This window comes from Oxyura jamaicensis, chromosome 20, assembly GCF_011077185.1.
Source record: "Oxyura jamaicensis isolate SHBP4307 breed ruddy duck chromosome 20, BPBGC_Ojam_1.0, whole genome shotgun sequence".
Lineage (NCBI taxonomy): Eukaryota > Metazoa > Chordata > Aves > Anseriformes > Anatidae > Oxyura > Oxyura jamaicensis.
The window spans coordinates 13,147,175-13,169,294 of NC_048912.1; the positions used below are offsets into that span (position 1 = coordinate 13,147,175).

The window sequence follows — 22,120 nt, forward strand, 5'->3', positions numbered from 1 at the left end:
TACAAGAAATAGAGTCTGAAGGTTTGTTTTTCCTTGAGTCAAATTAGTTAAGAGTATTTTTAGATTGATGCCTGAGGAAAAGCCCGCTCCAATCAACAGTGGTATTTACTATGCTGTGGCTTTCTTTGTCACATGGCTAACAACTGTTGGCAGGAAGTACTTCATATTTGAAGTTTGCTGTCACAAACTTTGTGTTTTTTATAAGCATTGAGGTTTGTTTGAAGAAATCTGTTAAAATAAGCAATTATTGATTAAACTGTAGAGATTCTCAGTTTCAGCGTAAGGACAATTGTAATGGCCCTGAGTTTTGGAAGCTATGTTTTAGAGCACAGTTACAACAACAAAAGTGAAAAATGAATAATGATAGCCCTGTTCCCACTCCGTAAAAGTGAAATGACATTTTCACAAGAAGTTTCATTTGTAGTATTTCACACTCAAAAGTTGTACCTCTTAATTCAGTTTCTCTATTTGAATATGTAACTTGTAGTGTTTTATTGTCTTTTCCACGGAGTGCCCTGATTCCCAACGCCTGTTGGATCTAGCTGCAGTGAGCTTATTCGTTCTCCTGAGCAGCCAATACAAACTTTGGCAGAGACTGTAAATCTGAGCCCTTGGCTACTACAGTTCACAGTCCGGCATTGCATCATGACTGGAAAGTGGTGGAACTTTACGTTAATACACCAGGCTGTGACCTGTAGAAGACCCATTTCCATCTGAATTATCCTGGAAGATTGGTAGGGCCAACTGGGCAGCAGTCAAGACTGAAATGACCAACACGTGCCAGACACAGCACGAAAATAACCGTGCTGGAAAGGCTGCTGGTGTGATGCCCGCTGTGTCTGCGTATAGCAGTTCCACCCTCACACAGCGCGGTGTGCTTGCACTGCACCAGACCAGGGACACGATCAGTGACTTTTTAATGATTTGATATTACCACCTCTGCCAGAGGCTGCAGGCTACAGCTTGGCGTCCCTGTCCCACAGGGGGCCGCAATGTGACATGAATTAAAGTGTCTGAGGGGTACAGGAGCGGCACAGCAGCTGGTGCATTTAGCACGGAGCCTGCTGAGGGCAGGCAGGGAGCAGACGAGGCCTGGCCGCGCCGCCTCCACCGCGCTCACAGCGGGTTCGCCTCGCCCCCTCCCCAGGCTGCCTCAGGCGGCCGGCGGCCATCTTGTGATCGCGCTCGGCCGCCCCGCCTCTATGGTAACCCTGGCGGACTCGCCCTCCCTCTCTATGGTACCGAGCCACCCCACCTCTGCTCATCTCTATGGTCCTCCCGCCCCTCCGGCTGTCTCGCTGGTTGCGTTCTCTCGCTCCTTTCCGGGCGCTGATTGGCGGAGAGGTTTGGAGATCTCGCGAGAGAGCGCGAGTTCTCGCGAGAGAGCGCGGCGCGCGGCGCGGCCTGGCGGAGGCGGCGGCGGGGCCCGCGGTGGTGCCGGAGCGCGGTGCGCGGTAAGATGGCGGCGGCGGCGGCTCCGCTCCTTCCCCAGGGCCCCGCAGCTCGATGGGAGGCTGGGGGTGGGCGAGGGGGAGGTGCCGGGCTTGGGGCTGGCGAGCCCGGGAGCTTCGCCGGGCCGGACCCAGGGAGGGCCGGGCCGCGGGGGGCAGCGCCTCGGCGGGCCCGGGGCGGGTGTGGGGTGAGGGAAGGGGGAGGCCGGAGGTCCCCGGGGGGAGGCCGGGGGGCCCTGAGGGGACGGGGCTGGGGCTGTGGGGGGATCGCGGAGCCGCGTTCTCCCGCTGTGTGGATTGGGGAGAGCGGGCCCGGGGGGTGCTGTGGTGTTTCGGGGGCCCTTGGGTGCTGCCTGGCGCTGCCTGGCGGGCGTTGGGGATGTGAGGACGGTTTGGGAGCAGGGGAACGGTTTGGGAACAGGGGAACGTGTGGGGAAGGAGCCGCGGTGGGAGCGCGCCCTGCCGCTCCTGGCTGCCCGGGAGCCATCGGGTGCCTGTTGCTGTTGTTGTCGCCGCCTTCTCCTCCCCCTTTCGCCGCCCCTGTCGTAGTGACTGGAAGGTAGAGGTGGTTGAATGCCGGCTTGCGATTTATCAAAGCGCTTTGATTCCAAGTCAGGACAGTGTATAGTCGAGAAAAATACTAGGAGAGAATTTATTGGCATTGACAGGGTACTTGTGGGAACAGCCACACTTACCTAGTATAAGCTTTTCTGCTCTACGTTGGATAAATCACCGTGTGCTGTTCTGTAGCTGTATAATATATGTACCTACCTAGTCCAAGTTCTGTTGAAAACTTTAGAGCAAATATCTTTTTAGTAAGCTTTCTTTAGAGGCTTGTTAGAAATTTTCTGGATAAACCATGGTTTATTAGCGCTACATCATGGTGCTGTGTGTCCTGTATAACTTTTATACAAGATTTGTTTGGACTGGAATTAAGAGTAAGCACAGGAAGATGGTATTAAAATTTCATGTTCTGATGGTGGATGAAAGAAGCCCTAGAAACTGACTAGTAGGTGTCAAGGTGCAGGAAGGTGGAGGAGAAAAATGTAAAAGTGGTTTGAGATAAAAGGATGTCTTTGGGATTGTTAATTAAAAAGATCTAATTAGATATAAAGATAGTAGTAGCAGAGTGTTTGTATACGTTAAACTTGCTTTTAATTGAATTGTGTAAAATGAAACGCTTTTTTTCTTCTTTATAGTAAGAGTCCAGGATGAGTTATGCAGAAAAACCTGATGAAATCACGAAAGATGAATGGATGGAAAAGCTTAATAACTTGCATATTCAGAGAGCAGACATGAACCGCCTTATCATGAACTACCTTGTGACAGGTAACAATGAGTAGTAATGCTGGGAGGCTCTTAAGTGCATACTGTTTACTTTATCAGGACAGATTATTTTGGTTAGAATGTGTTACTACATAGAATGAAGTTAAAGACTTTAAAGTTTCAGCGACTGCTGTTGGTTTCTCCTAGCAGCATGCAGCTGCTCTTGTATTTACTTAAGTGGACGCTGACTCAGTTATACTAAATCAGATACTTAACAGATATAATGCAATGGAAATTACACTTGCTAACCTTAATTCTTGTGCTGAAAGATTAAAAAAAGTATTTTTAGGAATTCTGTTATCATACAAAAGCGGATTATTTTTGTTAACTTTTTTGTGCAATTAAAACAGAATTTAAGACATATTGCTGTTGTTAAATAGCACTCTTAAAGCTGCACAGAACAACTGTCAGAAGCAAACTTTAACTGTCTAGGAAGACTCTGAAACAGCACTATTCTTAAAGTAATTGAGACCAAAAATATTAAGCCCTTCGGCACATAGCCTCACTTTATTCTTAAAGCAATCAAAAACTCTTGGAAGTTGTCCCTAGCAATTATGATGCATACCATCAGAGTAAGCTCTACCAGGGCGGAGGCATTTATATCTGATCTACACCCCTGTTTACGTTGGTGCATGGCTGGAGTTTCTGGGACGAGGGAAGAGCATTTTAGTGGCCTAGTAAAGTATGCTAAATCACTTCTGTGTGTATGAAAGCATAACTTAAGGTTTAGAATAGATGTTACAACTTTTTCTCATACTAACACTACATTTTTTAGAAAAGCAAAATTAATCTTATTTTCCTGATTGTTCTTAGTAAAACTGTATAAACGTGGATGGGATAGAGGGAGAAACAAAACCACCCAAATTTTGAGAATGTGAGCCCATTTTGGAATAGTTACACTGTTCTATTAAAGCTTTAAAGTTAAGAAGTATTGGAATACACCTGGCACACATCCTTAGAGAATGAGGGCACTTGAGTTAAGAATGAACTAGGCATGTACTGCTAGATGCGTGTTGGATTAGATACCTACATAAATACATAAATAAGAATTTTTCAGAAGTTCAGAATTCCTATTTAAATCACAAAAATACACGAGCAATCCTGAAATCTTTCCATTTAAGCTGGTGTTTTTGTTTTTTTTTATGTTGTTTCATGAAACTGATCTTATAGGTAAAATGTTTCTATTTCAGAGGGCTTTAAGGAAGCGGCAGAGAAATTTCGAATGGAATCTGGAATTGAACCCAGTGTTGATTTAGAGACTCTTGATGAAAGAATAAAAATTCGAGAAATGATATTGAAAGGACAGATTCAAGAAGCCATTGCATTAATAAACAGCCTCCATCCAGAATTGTTAGATACGAACAGATACCTTTACTTTCATTTGCAGGTAAGGACAGGTTGCAAACCCTAATTTTGTTTTAGGGGTTGCTGAGGGACTGCAAAAAGCAGGCTTTTAGGGCTATGTTAAAGGGTTTGCGACTGAATGTGGGTTCAGTTTCTACTGATTGTTCTTGGCATCATTTTGTAGCCGTGGGAAATTTTGTGTCATGGTGCAGTGACTATCATATAAAATTAATCAGTAACATGAAAATATCTAACAGACAGAATGGTCTGTGAGCTACCAGCCTCAGAATTATCACTAATCTGGATTTCTTGTAGTTCCTTTAGTAACATATGTGTCTAAAACACGGAACTTGAAAGCATCAGGTCACCTTTTTCAGTAGATTTTGTTAACAGGTCGGTTTTCCCTTGTTTAACACATTTAGAATTGACTTTAAACTGTCAAATTATGCATTAGCATTTTGTCTCAAATTACATACCAATGACTGAAGATTATGGTCTTCAAATACTGAAGAATTGTTTATTTGTTTAGCTAATATGCCTATGCCTTTTTTTTTTTGTAGCAACAGCATTTGATTGAACTGATTCGGCAGCGTGAGACAGAAGCCGCTCTAGAATTTGCTCAGACCCAATTAGCAGAGCAAGGCGAGGAGAGCCGGGAATGCCTGACAGAAATGGAGCGTACATTGGCTTTGCTCGCCTTCGATAATCCTGAAGAATCACCATTTGGAGACTTGCTTAACATGATGCAGCGACAGAAGGTAGTACTTTCTCAAAAGGAAGTTGATATCTTTTATTTGTTTTTTGCTAAAAATCATGTCCAAATATTTTTGAAGTGTTTAGAAAAATGTACGTAGCGGTATGCAAAAGAACAGAAGTATTTCTTAAGCAGGATTCACAAAACTGATGTTACCGTAATCAACCATTTGGCTCTCTCCCTTGTTTTCTCCAGGCTTTTAGCGTATGGAGCTTTGTCGTGGCCGCATTCTGAGGAACCCACAAGCTGTGTGTGACGTTATCAATGTCTGTGTGACATGACCAGTGTTAATCGTAGGAAAACTACCGCTAAACTCTGGTATTTCTTTTCCAGGTTTGGAGTGAGGTTAATCAAGCTGTTCTAGACTATGAAAATCGTGAATCAACACCCAAGTTGGCAAAATTACTGAAACTACTACTGTGGGCTCAGAATGAGCTAGACCAGAAGAAAGTGAAATATCCCAAAATGACAGACCTCAGCAAGGGGACGATTGAAGAACCCAAGTAAAATGTGTGCAGATGGACATCAAACAATCATAGTACTGCACAGTATACATTTATATCAGTCTGTGACTGAAATATTTTTACTACAGTACAGCACTCAATTCAGATTTTTCAATGAACACCTAATTTGAAGGGAGAAAAGTCCCTTTTAAATGCTGCAAAAACTGCATTGAAAGGCGCTGTATCTCTGAAAGTCTGACTTAGGCTATGCACTATAATACATTTTTAAAAAACAATTAAAAGAAGACAGGAAAAAAATAGCATTTTTAAAAGTACAAAACTCAAGCTTTCTAATTGGCTACTGATACCTAGTTTAGTGGCCAGTGAGTTAACATGGAGTTATATTGGCAACTATTCAGTTACGTTTAACTGTCTCCTGTTTGAAATATGTATATAGAACAGTGAATATTTTGTACCTTTAAGTTATAGCCAGATACATTCCCCTTAAAAGTAACTGGTCAAGTTTTCATCTATAAACTTTGCAGTAAGGTCAACCTTTTGCCTAGGAAATAGTGTACAAACTTGTAAATCTTAATTTAAGGACTTTTTTTTTCCTTGTTTCTGAATTTTTGGTGCTTTATATGGTGAGAGCTATGTTCATAATGGATCAGTGACCCATCTTTTTCACAAGGAGTATTGTTGGAAGTAAGTTCTTTCTTAATTTTCACGAATGACCAAAATGGCCCACAGAGGTGTTTGAGAGTTTTTCTGACAGGGACCTTTCCCCCGCTGTGTTGAATTTGCAGCTGTAGGCGCTGCAGTGATTCCAGCAGGCTACCAAAGCTTTGACAGCCACTGGATTTTTGTAAGCTAAAAGATGTACTCGTGTTAGGAAATGAAGTGGGGGGAGAGATGCTAATTGAAGCCTCTGATGTATCATCTTGTGCAGGATCTGCCTTTATGCTTGCTGAATAAGAATCGTAGTTTTAGAGCTACTTGGGCTATTTTTATGCCTTGAGCGGAGCAGGGCTGTCTTTAAAGACCGAAGTTTCCATTTTCTCCATTCTTCCGTACCTTTCTGAAGAGATGCAGTTCATCTTCACCTGTATTACTTTGTTTACTGACTGTCCTCACTCCAGTTAGGATTATAGTTTTAACGTTTTACATGTGAAGTCCAGACTTTCAAGTCAACAAATTGTAATCTTCTGGGTATGGGATGTTCAGGTCGACTTAATTTTACAGCACTGTTCACTGGTATACAACCGGTGGTAGAAAGCACTAATCTTGCCAAATTGATCTCTAGATTTTTAGGTCCGTATATCAAGTTATTAAAAGATTTGCTGAACAAAGACCGATCTGATGGGTGAAGTAGCTTAACATCACGAAACACGGGCAGTTGTCATACCAGTCCCATACTGTACATAATCTAGTCTAGTATCGTAGATATTACCCTGTAGAATGAAACTTAGTTTTCACTTAATTTTACTGGAATACTTACGCATTAAACTGTATAAAGCTTTGCAGATACACCTGATTTATGGAAACTAACAAAACCTGTTACTGATTGCATTACTGTGAACACTGTTTACTTGTGTAGCTATATTTTGTGGGGGGAAACCATTGTTTGTTAAGCAGCTATTAGAGATGCAGAGCACCAAGGTTAAGCTAGATGATGGATATAACAAAATGATTTGTTCCCATTTATTACTGATAGTTTCGTTCTGCACTTTTAAGGCATTTGTGGCATGGAGGTCTTGAAATTGACACACAACAAACAAGCTATCAGTTACCCCCCAACTACAACAGCAGTCTGGCTTTCCTTCACCCAGACTGGTTATTCTAACACCAAAATTTTAACAGTTGTATTCTCTTTTTTTTTTTTTGGCCTTTTCCAGTCGGTTGATGTCTGAAAACCATGTATAACTTTTAGTTTGTGAGAAACTGTATGGTTAATGTAACTTTGTTTAATAAGAAACTGCAGAAACAAAACTGGAATAGCTCTAATTTCTTCACGTATAACTGATCAGCTTTTCCTCCATTCTGACACTCATTTACTAAATGTCATCTAAAGCTTCTCCCGGATGAAGTGGAAAGCGGTGCGTTTTTGTGGCATGACTAGCATTTTTCTCCATGAGAAATGCAGTATTACAGTCCTGGTTGAGAAGTTCACTGTACTTCTAGAACGCTACATTAATTTCATATAGTATTTGGGCAGAGATTGAGCATAGATTACTTGAATTTTCACTAGCTTGTTTTTTTTTCCATTAAAAATAAACATGTTTTTTAAGGAGTTTAATATAAAATTAGTATAGAACTATTTCACTTTGTTTTTATGAACATGCCACATTGATAAGCAGCTTTAATCTGTAAAGTTTTTGGTAACTGCAAGAAAATATTCGAAAGCTATGCATTTTAGAGAAAGCATAAAGGTAGTCATAATGGTACTTCTAAGGATCTTTATATTAGTGTATATAAAATAGTTTGCATATACAAATATAATATATAATCTGTTTGAAATATTCTTGAATGGTAGGGGCTGTGAAACATATTATAATTTATGGAAATATTGTACACAGTAAACAGACCTCTGTCAGTACACGAATGAACTTTTGTCATATGCATGAGAAATGTCTTATTTGGTGACTACTAATGAATGGGATTTTGTTAACCCATTTTTGTTAGATAACCACTTTAACAAATACTATTAAATGCCACTTTGATCAGTTTGCTTTAGTGTAAAAATACATATTTTGTTTCACTTAATTTAGAACTGAGAATATGAGACTAACTTTTGTATGAAGATTTGTTCCAAACACGAAGGTGGCAAACAAATCTGGTAATTAAATGTGGCACACTACACTCATTCTTCCCCCAGCCTTTCCTTTGCTGAAAGAAAGATTTTTTTCATTAATGCTATGAACATAACAAAGTTGAGTTGTAAAATATTTTGTCTTATATGCCTCTGCAGAAAGACTTTATATCAAGTGTGTTTTGATTAGGCTACGAATCTCACTCCTTCTCCAAAACCTATCGCCTCCCTAATGACTGTCTCTTGGCTGTTACCATGTTTCTTTTCTGCCTGTCAAATCTAAGCTAAACTCTGGTTGCTTCTGTTGTACAATGGAGTGATTTGTAAGAGGCTGTGGATAATGGGTTTCCATGAAGATGAAGTACTGGCAGTACTTTCTGAGAAATACTTACTGAACCGTTTAATTTTATCTAGCTGGAAAACCAGAGGCTGTTGTGCAGAAACTTAACAGCAGAATTTTAAGTAAAGCATTTCCTCTCAAGACTTGTGAAGAGGCAAACGTACAGAGCTTGAAACCAGGTGAAGTACCTCTCTCAGTCTTAAGATGAATTCATTGAAACACTTTCTGCTCCTTCCACCCGCATTAAAAGAAAAATTGAAATGAATGTGGAGAGCACTTATGTAGCATTAAAAGTCTGTGAAATGACCTGGAAATAATTATTGTCTCCTTTCCACTCCTTGTACATATAGGGGAAGCCGTTACATTGTTCTAGGGTGATTTTATTGTTTTTAATTTGTAAAATTTATGCTTTGTATGCTTGAATATAAGCTTAAAAGCATTACTTAAAAGTTCCTTGACTAGTAGATGAGTGTTGCTCAACTTATTTCAATCCATTTTCTGTCCAAGTTCATTATGAAGCTTATTAAATTGAGTTGGAGTGTGATCCCTGTGTGTTGTATCTTCACGGGTTGCTAGGCCTCCTGTTGTCAGCGGCTGAAAGCATCCTTCAGATACTTGGCTGAATATAAAATGGTAATGAGGAACAATTTGCCCTATGTCTTGCTTTGCACTACAACAAGTTGTGATGGGTTCTGACCTGCACTGTAGATCTTCTCCATCTAAAAGCAACTGGTCTGTATTAGTTTCTGCCATAAAGTTCTTAATGACAAGGGCACAGTTGAATTCATGAGCAAAGCTGTCTGTCCCCAGCCCTGCTTGTCAGGTAACTTACATTACTTGCACAGCTGTATAGGGACAAAAAACAAAGCATACAAACAGGACCCTCAAAAGGATTTGCATTTCATGATCAACATCTTAGCACTAGAACCTATTTATGTTCTTCTCCTTTCCCCTCTGGCTTTCTTATTACAAAGTTGAGGACAAGGTTGGCCAAAGTACTGGTGGGCTATACAACGCTACCTTCAGGCACTTCAGAACCAGAAAATCCCGTGCTTTTTTTTGTGCTCCATGTGTTAAGCTGGAATTCCAATAACATGCGTCTACCTTATACCCCCCCCCCGGATGAATTTCTGCATGGGGGTTGCTGTTCATTTAAAAACCATCTCCCTTTTGCCAACTTCTCTGATCATTTGCTTATTTCTCAGCATGTAGCTGTCTGTAGCATTTTTGCAAATTTCTGTTGTTTGGCACTAGAAACCACCTGTATTTTCCTCGGATTGGGAATAAGTTATGTTAAAACTGCTCATACTTAGCAGGGCTCTTTCAAGCTGCAGTCAGACCATTCCTTCATGAGACAGTTGTCTTTTATGGAATGTGTGAGCCTATTTCTCCTCTCACATCCTCTCAGAAATACATAACTGCGTCCTGGTTTGTGCTTAAGTTCATAATATACCCAAATAATACAGCCATTGTGTGGGTAGAGTTCAGTCACAGTAAATGTCTGCTTGAATACTAACCAAATAATCATTTGTTTGATTTAATCTTTGGACAGATAAAGCTGAATGCAGAAAAAAACTAGGGGAGATTGTGTTCTTGAGTAAGATTATTTTCTGAAGTCAGCACCTGTCTAATGCATTGTTTTGCTATTTAATCAGCCTCATGGGTAGTTTGCTTCCAGAAAGTTATGAAGCAGTGAAAGGAATGTTTGTTTTGTTTTACTTTTTAAACATTTATGTGCATGTGGTAGATGTTAGAAGCTGGCTGTTAATTTTACACTCAAACACATTTTCTAACTGCAGCTATTTTTGAAAGTAAAATTGGATCTTTACATTAGAAACAAATTAGTCAAAGAACCTTTTGATTGAGGAAGTGATGTTGAGCAGTAGGGAGGAACTGCAAGAGTACAGATACAGAAAACTGACATAATTTCCAAATTCAATCATAATTTTAGCAAGTTAATAAGCCAATGTTGCAGTGTCAGTGTTGGATGTGTGTGCATCCTATAAAAATGAGACTTAACATAGTAACTCAAGTATGGGTACAAGATTTTGTGATTACTGTATCCTGCCCAAAATCTCATCTCTTCCATTCTTTCTTGACCTTATTACCTACATTTCACTTCAGTACTTACCTCAGCACTCATTTCCCCTGCTGTCTAGAATTAATTTAACTCCAAACATACACGCTACTTAAAATCATCACAACACAAACAACTATATATGCCCCTTATAACAAATTGAACAATGGTTTTGATTTTTGGCTCCGTTTTTTTTCATGACTTGGCTCCCTCTTCTGGAAACAGACACGGTAACAGAATGAATAAAAATACCTTCTTTTCATAGTTTCTAATTTCCTGTCCAAATAATTGAAGGAAAACCTACGATCTGATGAAGGTTAAGCCATGTGGTTACTCTGCACGGCTTCCCCCCAGTTTCCACTCGCCAAACTTGTCGGCATTGTTTGCTTTTTGTAGGGGTTGGAGGCCTGTACAACTGTATGTGGCTATACCAGGCGCCTTTTTGGGGACACCCCTTTCCGCAGAGGAAGAAATGCTGAGGCAAAGAACGTATGTTTTTATGATTTTTGCTTTTGTCAGCCCTAGGGGCCTCCTGGTTCTGGAGTTGTTTCTCTGAAGCACCAAGAACCTTTTAGTGCTTCCTTTTAGTGCTTCATTCTGTAAGGTTTAGCTCAATAATGCTGTTACCTCTCTTGATTTAAGCTAACTGCTCTTCGGGGACTTGAAAAGTATTCCTCTTTGGAGAAGAATGAGTGAGTTAGCTAAACCCTTTTCTGCTGAAGTCTTAATTTTATTGAACGTTTACAGGCTGCTGCTTTTCCTGGCTGCAGATGGGAGAAGCCTGCTGTGCACCTGTGCCCTGTACTTTTCAGCGTAACCCAGGAGCTTCAGTACCTTTTTCCCAAGAGCCGTATTCGCCCTTGGCAGGCTGTGCGGGAGCTCCTTCTCCGTCCTTTGACTGACCTAATTTTGCCATGCTTGCACCCAAGCTCCTGTTGGCCACCTGTACAACGTCTTAACGAAGCTCCTCCACCTGCTCATTCATACTCCTGAAGTGACTCATGCCTCCTCTTGTTTTGGACTGGGATAATCATTATTTTAATCATCTATTTCCATAAAGGAGCCTGATTACATCTCCGTGACACTTTACATGAAGGCAACGGCTCTGTCCAACAGAGTTAAACCAGGCTACAACAACACTGATTCCTGTTCATTTTCTCCATACATTTGGGTGGGAATATTGTATTCACTTCTAAATCTTAAGCAGCAGAGAGATGTTTGCTGGCAAACCTGAAAAACAAAACAAAACTGAAAGCTGGAGGAGCAGGGGGCTATCCCTGACACCACGAGTAGCATTGCAACTTTCAGGTGCAGGAGGGACGGGACAGGCATGCAAAGGAGAATTTCATTTTGTTGAACAGAGTAAAATTTAATTTTAGTTGAGATATCTGTTACCCCTTCACCGTGTTGCGGTGGGGGTGCAATTCCTTACCGCAGGGGGGGGAAATTCTTACAAACTACCCCAAAAGGAGCCCGCCGAGCCGAGGTGAGGGCTGAGGGCCGCGAGTTCGAGGCTGCCCCGGTCCCGGTCCCGTCCCCACGGGCCCGGGGGGCGGTGGCGGTGCTGGCTCGGGGCCCGGCCGGGCCGGCCCGGCGGGGAGGCGCCGACACGTGGCCGAGGCCCGGCGGGGGGAGGCCGGCAGGCCGTGAGAGAAGGAGGCCGGCTCGGTGTGAGGCGGCGGGGCCGGAAGGCGCTGCCCTGCCCGCATGGCCGCGGGTGGCACCGCGGAGCTGTGCGGCGCCGAGCGCGGCCCCGGGGCCTCGCAGCGCCGCGGCATGAGGAGGGACGGAGCCGGGGACCCCTTCTGGCCCAGGTAAGGCTGCCTGAGGGGCTCTGCCCGGGAAAAAGCCACCGCTGGTCGGCGGAGAAGCGGCTTCGGGAGCCGCTCCAGGCGCCCCCGGGGGGCTGTGGCCGGGGTCCCGCCGCCCCCGGTGCTCCCGGTGGGTCAGGAGCGGGGCTGCTGTGAAACGCGGGGGGGGGGGGGGGGCTAAAAATACGAAACAAATCTCCTCCTTTCGTTTCTGGCCCGCGGTCAGCTATTTAAACACGCCGCTGGACCTACCGTGAGGTTTTTATCGAAGTGTTCCTAGTCAGGATGTTTGTCCTGGTGATAGGAATTAATGAAGATAAAGTCCAGGCGGGGAGCTGGGCGGGAGCCTGACGGCGCTAGCCGTTTGTCAAGTTAAGTCATTAAAATAATTAGCGCCCCTGTTAAGCCCGCAGGGACCACTGTTAGAGCGGGGTGGTCCCGTGCTTGGTCCTGTGCTTGGAGCGGGGCTGTGCTGCCCTGATCCCTGCTCCGACACTAATGGTCCTGGTGGGGCACCTGATCCTACAGTCCTACAGTTTAACAATCCTACAGTCACAGATGGTGCAGAAGTGCCCCGTGGCAGCTGGAAGTGATGCTCAGAGGCTTCTCCAAGCTGGGACCCCAATAGCCAGGGCTTCACCCTGCAGCCCCCCACGCTTTTGGGTTTTTTATAGGTTTGGCTTGATGCTGCTGTGGTGCTGAGCGAGGTGCTGAGCCTGGCAGGCTGCCTGCTCGCCTTCACTTCGGGAACAGTGTCCCCATGGCGAGCCCACCGCCGTGGCAGCGTCGAGGGGCAGAAATGGGGCCGGTGACATCGGTGCTAACACCCAGGAGCGCGTGGCCCAAGGGAGGATTTGTCCCAGGGATCAGGGTGGTGGAGGTGGGTTGAGGTTTATCGTCAGCCCCCTCTTGCAGTGGTGGCACAGCCTCGAGCTGCCCTCCTGAGGTAGGGTCCCAAGAGTGCGGGGTGCGTCTCACAAGCAAACCTTTGGCACTCATGTTGCTTAAAATTTTAAGATTTCCCCCCAAAGCAATTAAGGAAATCCCTTCTCTTTGTTGCCCCCTTTGTAACTTTTTCCTAAATACTCGTGGATTGGGACTGGTGGGAGACAAAGAACCCCGAGCCAAATTTTCATGAAACAAAAGTTTCTGCTTAGATGTCTTTTCTTGAGAAGAAAATTCATACGTTTGGCCAGAATGAACCTTCCAGCTTCCCAAATCTCTTCTAAAAGTGTGAACAACTATAACACTTCTCAAAACACGAGACTGCTGATGAAACATTTCCCAAGAAAGACATATTTTGAAATGATTCTGACCGTAGCGCTGCTAGTAACCGAAAGAATTCAGTCAACGTGAAGGAGTAGCAGGACAAGTGTTGCTCTAATCAGCTCGTTATCTCTATTGCAGTAATTCACAGAGGCAGAGATCACGTCCCCGTTAGGCACGGCCGCACACACGCGTGGTTGCAGCCCTTGTTTGGGGACGTTTTGTGGTCTAAAGCCAACGAGGCAGGGGACGGCGAGGGGAGCCCGCTGCCAGCTCACGCGAGCAGGTCGGGGGCTGGCAGGTGGTTGCAGAACACGGTTTGGCGGTTCGAAATCGATTCGGTGGGCAGTTTTTGAACAACACATGCAAATAAATAGCTGTCAACATTTCCAAGTAAGTAATAAGTTATTGCCATGGAGGCAAGGTTTTATCGGGTGGGGGAAGTGACACAGGTTCTCCTTTCGTGCTCCAACAAAAGACATGCCAGGCAGCCTTCCAAGATCTGTCTGCACCGTCAGTGCAAGGAGAGATAAGCACTTATCTTGGTGGCAGGTTTATTTTTCCATCTTTGTTCATGCCGCTTCTTCTTTTGTCCTCCATTTTTTTTCAGCTGGCTCTTCCTTCCTCTTCCACTGTTCTTGCCCTATGATTTATCCTGCCTCTCCCGCTGCCCTTCCCAAACTTTTCTGCAGGTTTCCAGTGGCTCCGCTATCACACATCTGCTCTTTCTCTTCCAAGATCAACTCTCAGGAATTTCTGTTTGAAAAATTGCTTGCGCATTTATTTAGCACATCTGGATGTTTAGATAGCACTTTCTGCCTGGAGGTCTCACCATGCCAAGCGGGACGCCTTCAGTAAATGTGTGCTAGCACCTCTGATTGAACAGGAGGGAAGACCAAAGCACCCAGAAGAGAAATCTATGGCCAAAGGCTGCACACAAAGCCCTGGGCAGATCCAGCAGTCAACGTGGAGATGCTTCGGGTGGTGCCTCCAGGAGAGAAACGGAGCACAGAGAAGTCAGTGTGTCCTGGGAAGGAAATGGCTCCTGAAACCACTCTGCATCTCCCAGCCTCTGGCTACACCTGAAGACAAGGGATTATTACAGCAGTTTCTTTAAGCTCCGCAGATAAAAGGGCTTGTACCACTGGCCACATGCTGGCCTCCAGTCGCCTGACTGCGCTCTTTGCCCGGAGCCAGAGGTCACGTTGTTTTTCTGAGCTCTGTGCCCCGCTCTTTTGTCAACACGATGCTGTGGCTTTAGTTGCATTTTTTTTTTGGTGGTTGGGTTTTTTTGTTATACAAGTTCCTCACCCTGAATTTAAGCACGTATTTCATTTCTGGATGATCCGTGTATGTCCTTAGATCAGTGTGCAAAGCATGCATGTGCTTTATTATTACATTTTCCCACCTCCTCCACCTGGACTAAACAACTATTTCCAGCTCATGAGAGCTGCTGAAATCTAATTTCATCTCTGCTTTTGCCGAAAGCAAGAAATGAAGAGAGGGAATAAACTGAGAGCTGCGCTCGCTGAACACCACTTTGTTGCCATCTGTGGCTCTGCGGAAGAAGTTTGTGCACAGGAGGCTAACAGGAAATCAGCAGCTTTCCCAGTAAAAAAGCCCTGTGTCCTCCGTGCTGCTCTAGCTGGCTGCAAGCTGGCAGATTGGAAAAAAAAGACTCCTCTAAACCCAAAACTACTTTTGACAGCAAGAAATCACCAGCTTTGAGCCGGGCTGCAGCACGACAAAGTCAGCTTGAGGAGGGGGAAAAAAAAGGGCTCTCTTGACAAGCCTTAGATTTTCAATGGTAGGAGAAATTGTTAAGAAAAACAAAGAGAGAGAAGTGAGAGGATTGTCAAAGCAGGTTAAAAATAACTACCTGGGTATTATCTCCTCACACAGGAGTGTCTGCACGACTGCTGTGTCGCACCACGTCAGTCAGGCTGTAATTGTGGTGATTACTGTAAATTAAAGCAGGAGGCAGGTAAGCAGGGACAGAAGTTTGTTTGTAAGGGAAAATGATGCTCCGATGGGGCTGGGAATCGGTCACGAGGACAAAAATGCCCCCGCTCTGCAGCTGGTGGCCCCATGGCATGGCTGGGAGTTTGGTGCCCCTCCGTGGTCCCCATCCTTCTCCTCCTGGGGTTCTTGCAGGGATGGGTGCGTGCCTGCAGCGGGTGGCTGGGATGAACGAGTGGCTCCAGCGCACCTATCCTCTGTGCATCTCCCACAGAGCCGCTTTGGGTCCCTGTCTGCAGGGGGAAACTGAGCCAGAAGGCTTCTGCCCCTTCCAGTTCCAGCTCTGGGCAGCACCCACGAGCACTGGCAACGGCTTCCATCCAAAAGCTGTTTGCTGGGGCAGACCGGTGGTGGCTTGCACAGCTCTCTTACCACCCAAAAAAACACCTGGCACTCCTGGCTCGTGTCTGGAAGGTGGCACGGAGCTGTAATCTAACTGATAGCCTCAGCGCCAGTGAGTCCATTTTATCAGCGACCTGCAGTGTCTGCAAACACGACTGCAGACCGAGAGAAAGGAGCAAGGCAAGGCAAGAGAAATAAAGTTGAATCAATATTTGCTCTGTGGCACCTACTGGAGAAATTCCTCCAGCAGGAAAACACCCTGCTAATAAAGATACCCTGTGCTGCTGGCACCGCTTCCACCGCGGGATGTCCCAGGACTCCTTAAAAATCAATATTAAACACCCTGCCCTAGGCTGGGGACGTGTTCTTGGTGGGATCCAGGTCCCAGGTGAAGCACTGGATGCTTCGAAGCAAAGCCTTGACCGTGACCACCCAGCGCTCGGGGCGGTGTTTGGGGGGGCTCACCAGACAGGGCTGCTCAAACACAAGGCTGCTGCCATCCAAAAAACCACCCAGGAACAGTCATTAGGACTCAATTATAGTTCTCGGTGCTAATTATAGCCCGTCTGGGTGGTGGTTGGAGGCTTACGAAATAGGATGTGTTTTCTAGCTGCACAGCTGCGAGGAGGGTGCCGGCGGCGCGAGGAAGGGGACGCACCTGCAGGCGCCTGCTCCCCGCGAGAAGGAGGAAGGTGTGATGGGCGAGGAGAGCACGGCTGGGCGGCGAGGAGCTGCTGCAGTCCTGCAACAACTGCTTGAGTCAGCGGGGTGGCTGCGGGCAGGCCGGGGAGCTTCACCCCGTGATGTTTTCAGAGGTGGCTGCCCCTCTCGCCACGGTTTCTGCCCCGTGCAGCTGGGGCGCAGCTGAGAAGCTCAGTCTGCGTGACGGCACCGCCACCTGCGACTTCCTTCTGCTTGGGTTTAGATGTGCCTGCCTCTGACTCAGTTGGGTTATCACCAGCTCAGGTTGTTATTCCCTCATCAGGGAAGCGATTAAGTTAAATTTGCTAATTCCGGTAAAGCTCCGCTTCTTACACTGCTGGTGTTAGCTACAAAACCTGGTGTTTGGTTTGTCGTTATTCCTTAGCTCCTAAAGCAGTTTTAATTTTCCTCCTTTGTGCCAGTCAGGGCTTCTCCTGTAACCTTTGCTGTTGTTGTTGTGCACCGAGCAGAGCATTGACTCACCGGCAGGCTCTGTGATAACCGTAATTAGGAGAAAATGCATTTACAAAGCTCTTTCCTCTGATGTAAGCACGTCATTGTCCTTGCAGGGCAATAATTCTTGCCATGCTTTCAGGTGGGTGTGGGCAGCCGGTGATTATGTTTGACACTCAATTATTTGAGGGGATTTTCCTAGCTGGACGTGCTGCCTGCAGAGCGAGTGGCACTCGGAAGCCCTCAGTAGAGTTCCCGCTTGTTTGGAACCGAAGTGTCTACTGATGCATATAAAAACACAGGAAAAGGGCATGAAATTACAGAATGGAGCAGTGATCAAAGAGAGCACCTAGACCATGTCATGTTTTATATATCATACGCAGTGGTTTTGGAAAAGAGAGGCTCCTCCTGTGCCCCCTGCCCACACCTCCCCTGGACAGTGGCGTTACTGCCTGCGGGCTGCGCTTTCCCTTGCTGCAAACACCTTCGGGAGGGAACATAGCTGAGCTGTTCAGGCCTTTTTCTCTCCGTTTCATACTTTATGCAGCCTTCCAGGGGGAAAACTGTCAATCTCATATCCCGTTAGAGTGCTGCCATGCTCACCAGAAGAGCTGCCGGGAGAAGAGGCAGCGCCCAGCCCAGCTCCAGGCATGGGGAAGCTCAGAAAGGTCCCCGTGTGCTTCAGGGGGAGAAAACAGTCTCCGTAGCTAAATAATAGCAAACATACACACATCGCAAGCGTTTACTTGGTCACCTCAACTTCAAGAACTGCAATAAATGGGTGCTGTGCTGCTGTGGATAGCAGGGAGCTGAGCGCTCCGGGCTGGCAGCTGCCCACGTCTGCGGGGCAGAGGCACTGGTTTGGCAGGCACAGTTGTGCATCTGATACCAGCAAATCCTTAGGAAATCCCTCTGAGAGCTCTGCCAAACGCCTTCCTTTTATTTCTACCCCAACCTGCCCTGTTCCTCCCGCACCCGAACCACTGTCCAGCACCTCCTGGGCTGGCTCTGACTCTCGGGAGCTGGTGGTTTTTGGGCTTTGCCGAAGCAAACTGAAGTCAGTCAGAGCTACAGCTCCTGGTGCTGGCTGGGCGGCCAGCACAGAGCTTTCATCCGCGGGTGATAAAAACAAATCAAATTGTTTGTGCAGCAAATTAAAGTGTGCTCGTTGCATGCCCTTCGAGCGGCCTAAGACCAGGAGGGCGTTTGTCAGCCGGTTCAGGTGACCGAGGCAGGTCAACCCTTGGTTCCTTATTCTCCCAGCGAAGATAAGTGAGGTTTTCTCATTCCCGTGCTGCTTTGTACATTTCTGTGTGCACAATAAGGACGGTTCCAACCTTCAAAGCTCTGCTGAAAGCTCCCAGTTCCTCCCGCCAGGAGCCGGCACGGAGCTGCTTGTCTGCCTTGTCAGGAAATAGCAATAAATTCATTTCCAGCGGGCACAACTGCTCGGTGTGTTTTACTTCTCATTGTTCCTTTGTCTCCCTCTGTGCCGGGCCATTTGACACATTTATAAATGGGCTTGTGCTGTGTGGGATTAACCTACATTTATCATAAACCCAGCACAGAGGAATAAGTGCTCATTTCAATATAAAAGTGACCCAGGTTGTTCCCTGGGCAGGCGGCGGGGATGTGCAGCAGGGTGGAAAGCACCGAGGTTAATGCCCAGTACAGTGAATTTCACAATCATTTCTGGAGCAGAGAGAGCCTGTTTGTTCAGGCTTCTGGGCACAAAATTAACCAAATACAAATAATATCAATAGTTTATGTTCTCACTGAGCTGCTTTTTCACGGGCAGAGGTGGATGCAGCCTGCACGTGGGGAAGGAAGAAATACTGCCAGCCTGGTCGTCTGCTTGAGCTGTCGTCCCGGGGCTGAGAATCACGGACTAAAACCGAGTGTTGCTATGAGCACATCCTTACTAACGTTATCCTAAACTTCTTGCCAGGCCAGGCTGGATGACTTGGCTCCTTGCTCTGGGCTGTTCAGCCCCACCATGTCCCGTGTCTCCCTAAAACTTGCCTCCACCTCTGTTGTTTTTAAGAAGGCTGACGTGCCACCTCCCCTGGGGAATGGGCAGGAATGCCAAATAACAAATATTTGCTACCAAGACAGCATGTCACGCGCTGACCTTTCCTTTGTTACCCCTACCTTTTAAAGAACGGTTTCTAAAGCTTTTGTTTGGATAAAAAGCACAGCAAACGAGGCTTCTGCCCTGTCTTCCCCTCGACCTACAGTCAGCAGCACCCGAGCAGCCTGGTCCACCTGCAGCCTGCAGACGGACACAATAATTTGGGGATAAAAGTTAGCAGAATGCTCGCAAGTCACAATGCAAGTACATTTCCAAGTGTTTCTAAGCACTGTGCCACCGGGGATCGTGCTGACCTTTTTTATCAGGACAAACTCATTACAGCTTGCCAGTCCCACCTGTAAAAGTGCTCGGTGGGCACCTACCTGCCTGGCAGATCATCCTCTGGCCTTTTTCCCACCTTCTGCTCTCTCCTTGCAGGCCCACGTGCCGCGTGTGGATGGCGATGCTGCTGCTGGGGACGTGCCTGCTGTACTGCGCCCGCGTCACCGTGCCCATCTGCGCCGTCACCCTGAGCGCTCACTTCGGCTGGGACAAGAAGCAGTCGGGCGTCGTGCTCAGCAGTTTCTTCTGGGGCTACTGCTTGACACAGATCATCGGAGGACATATCAGTGACCAGTACTGGAATTGTAGTTTTTTTCTTTTTTTCCCTGCTCAGGCTTTTTCAGTATCACCTAACTTGGTTTTGACCTCTCGGTTGACAGTGCCAGGTTTCACCCTGGGACAGTAACAGGGTGGAGGTTTCTCTGTTAGCTTTGCTACAGCCTTGATTCAGAAAATACAGGTGTGGTTTTGTCTATCCGCTCCCATTCCTGGGTCTTCAAATTGGTGCCATGCTTACGGTGCGGCGTGCACCGAAGGACTTTGTACAGGCAAAACCCCCAGCAAACACAGGGAGTGCCCACACGGTAATTACTGCCTCGGCAGTTCCCACGCAGCTGCCAGAAGAGGCCTACGGTTATGTTAATGGACACTTAGCCCACCGTGGTTTCTTTTCACCTTTAAGCCGTGAAGAGCACTGTTACACCAGCGTATTTTTTCGGATGGAGGTGGTTTTTACCACTGGTTCACTAACTGCAATAAAAAGAGCAAACCCACAACCCTACATGAGAAGCTGACAGACAAAATAGTGGCTGTAAAGTGGACTTGATTTTAGGAAAATGATAAATGCTGACTTCTTGCGTGGTTCATAGCTGCTGCTCGCTGGGAGTGTTATTTGTCCAGTAACAAACAGGTTAATCCCAGCTGTGTCCGACAGTTTGGAAAGGTTTATGGCTGCAGTCACTAACCACAAGACGTAAGATTTCCTTCTTGCAAGGACTACAGCTTTTTTCTATTTGAAATAATCTATTCTGTCTTCATTTTCATTACGGCACCTTCAGCATTTCCACCCTGCATTCTTGTGCAATCTTTTCCCAAGCAAGCCCCTATCAGAGTTTCCATCATGTTTTGAATGCCTTTGGTCTATCACACCAATTAAAAAACAACTACCCCAGCTAGCTGCAAGGAAAGATCTGGTTAATTAGCCACTCACATTCCTTTCCCCAGCCGCCCTCTCCTTAGTGAGGAGCGCTTTCCTGCGAAACCTTTCGCGAGAAGGGCATGCCTGGAAGGAGTGTGTTATCCATGCAGGGCACTGTGCAATTTTATTATGTTCCTTAATAGTCCGCAAGCAAATGCCAGCAAAAAAAAATCCCCCAGCTGCTCACAGAAAGGCATAGCTGATGCAGGAGAGCAGACAGATGAGAAAACACGGTTATTGTATAAGAAAAGCAGAAGGGCAGCAGCAGCTTGGGTTTCCCCTGGACCAGGGACGAGTCTCTGGGTGGCCATGTGCTGGTGCCTGGTGCTGGATGGGCAGCACCCACCGAGAGCTGTCCTGGAGGCTGGCACGTGTCCTGCTCCGGGGCTGTCACCGGGCCCCTTTGTGGGGTCCCACACTCCTGTGGAGGTGGGAAGGGAGGAGGCCAGCTCTGCTGATCCTGCTCCCCGTGGGGCTAAAACCCCTCTAAGAGGAGAAGAACAGGTTAGACGGACAGTTCGCTCTTAAAAACCAGCTGAACTGGGAAGAATGATTGAATTTTGACTGGGGGCCTTTGCCCTTTCTCCTGCTGCTCATTTCTGATGTGCATTTTCTGTCTTCCAGAATAGGAGGTGAGAAAGTCCTCCTCCTCTCGGCGTCAGCCTGGGGCTTCCTGACGGTCATCACCCCGCTGCTCACACACATCTCTTCTGCCCATCTTGTCTTCATGACCTGCTCCAGGTTCCTCATGGGGCTGCTGCAAGGTGAGACCCATGTCCTGAGTGTGTGTCTGTCTGCCCACAGGCTCCTTCCTGGGGCTCACAGGTTCAGGTGCAAACCATTTGGTTTGCAGTGCGTGAACTCCTCCTGCGTGTTCAAGCAAGCCTCTGCCTCAAAGCTGTCTCTGCACCTGGAGTGTCTGTAGAAAAAAAAAAAGTGAAATTTCTAAAGTCACCCACAAATCATTCCCCCATAGAAATCTCTCTGCTAGACATGGGCTGCCATGATAAGAAGCTACAGCTGCTGGCTTCTGAAATCAAATTTAGTGTTTTATATGATTTAAAACTCCTTTGAAGCAGTTGGTGAAAATTGGTCCTTGCCAAAACCTCTGGATAATTTGGGATGGCTTTCTTTTCCTCTTGCCAAATTGCAGCACTGGTACTGATGAACTTACAGTAGCAGTATTGATGGTGGAATGGGATTATGGAGAAGACACAAACAAACCTTTCCTTGCGATGGATTCCTTTATTCTATGTTATATCCCCGTTTTGAATTCACCCAAAGTCTCATTGCTTTGTCTTGGTGTTTAGCTCTTGATGGAGCTTTTAAATTTGCCTTTGGTTTGCTGATGACAGCCCCCTGCCCTCCTTCC

General features: G+C 46.3%; 2 protein-coding genes across 5 annotated transcripts in view; both read left to right on the forward strand.

The window, feature by feature from the left end:
• SLC17A9 (solute carrier family 17 member 9) overlaps nt 1-22,120 on the forward strand; it is a 38,265-nt gene that overhangs the window by 8,348 nt on the left and 7,797 nt on the right. Inside the window, exons 2-5 of one of the 3 annotated variants that reach the window (XM_035343819.1) lie at nt 3,426-3,437; nt 12,193-12,358; nt 19,647-19,844; nt 21,373-21,512. In XM_035343819.1, coding sequence (XP_035199710.1) covers nt 12,252-12,358; nt 19,647-19,844; nt 21,373-21,512 — 445 coding nt within the window. In that variant the 5' untranslated portion in view covers nt 3,426-3,437; nt 12,193-12,251. Of the gene's footprint in view, nt 1-3,425; nt 3,438-12,192; nt 12,359-14,507; nt 16,949-16,968; nt 17,230-19,646; nt 19,845-21,372; nt 21,513-22,120 lie in introns of those variants that run through there. The other 2 variants (XM_035343820.1, XM_035343821.1) reach the window with 2 other exon arrangements.
• On the forward strand, nt 40-9,011 carry GID8 (GID complex subunit 8 homolog). 2 transcript variants are annotated; one of them, XM_035343823.1, is made up of 5 exons: nt 40-172; nt 2,651-2,780; nt 3,968-4,164; nt 4,682-4,879; nt 5,209-9,011. In XM_035343823.1, exons 2-5 carry the CDS (start codon nt 2,663-2,665, stop codon nt 5,380-5,382), a joined length of 687 nt encoding a protein of 228 aa, XP_035199714.1. In that variant the 5' UTR covers nt 40-172; nt 2,651-2,662; the 3' UTR covers nt 5,383-9,011. The 2 variants fall into 2 exon arrangements, with proteins under 2 accessions (XP_035199714.1, XP_035199713.1); XM_035343822.1 differs by lacking the exon at nt 40-172 and adding an exon at nt 1,384-1,454.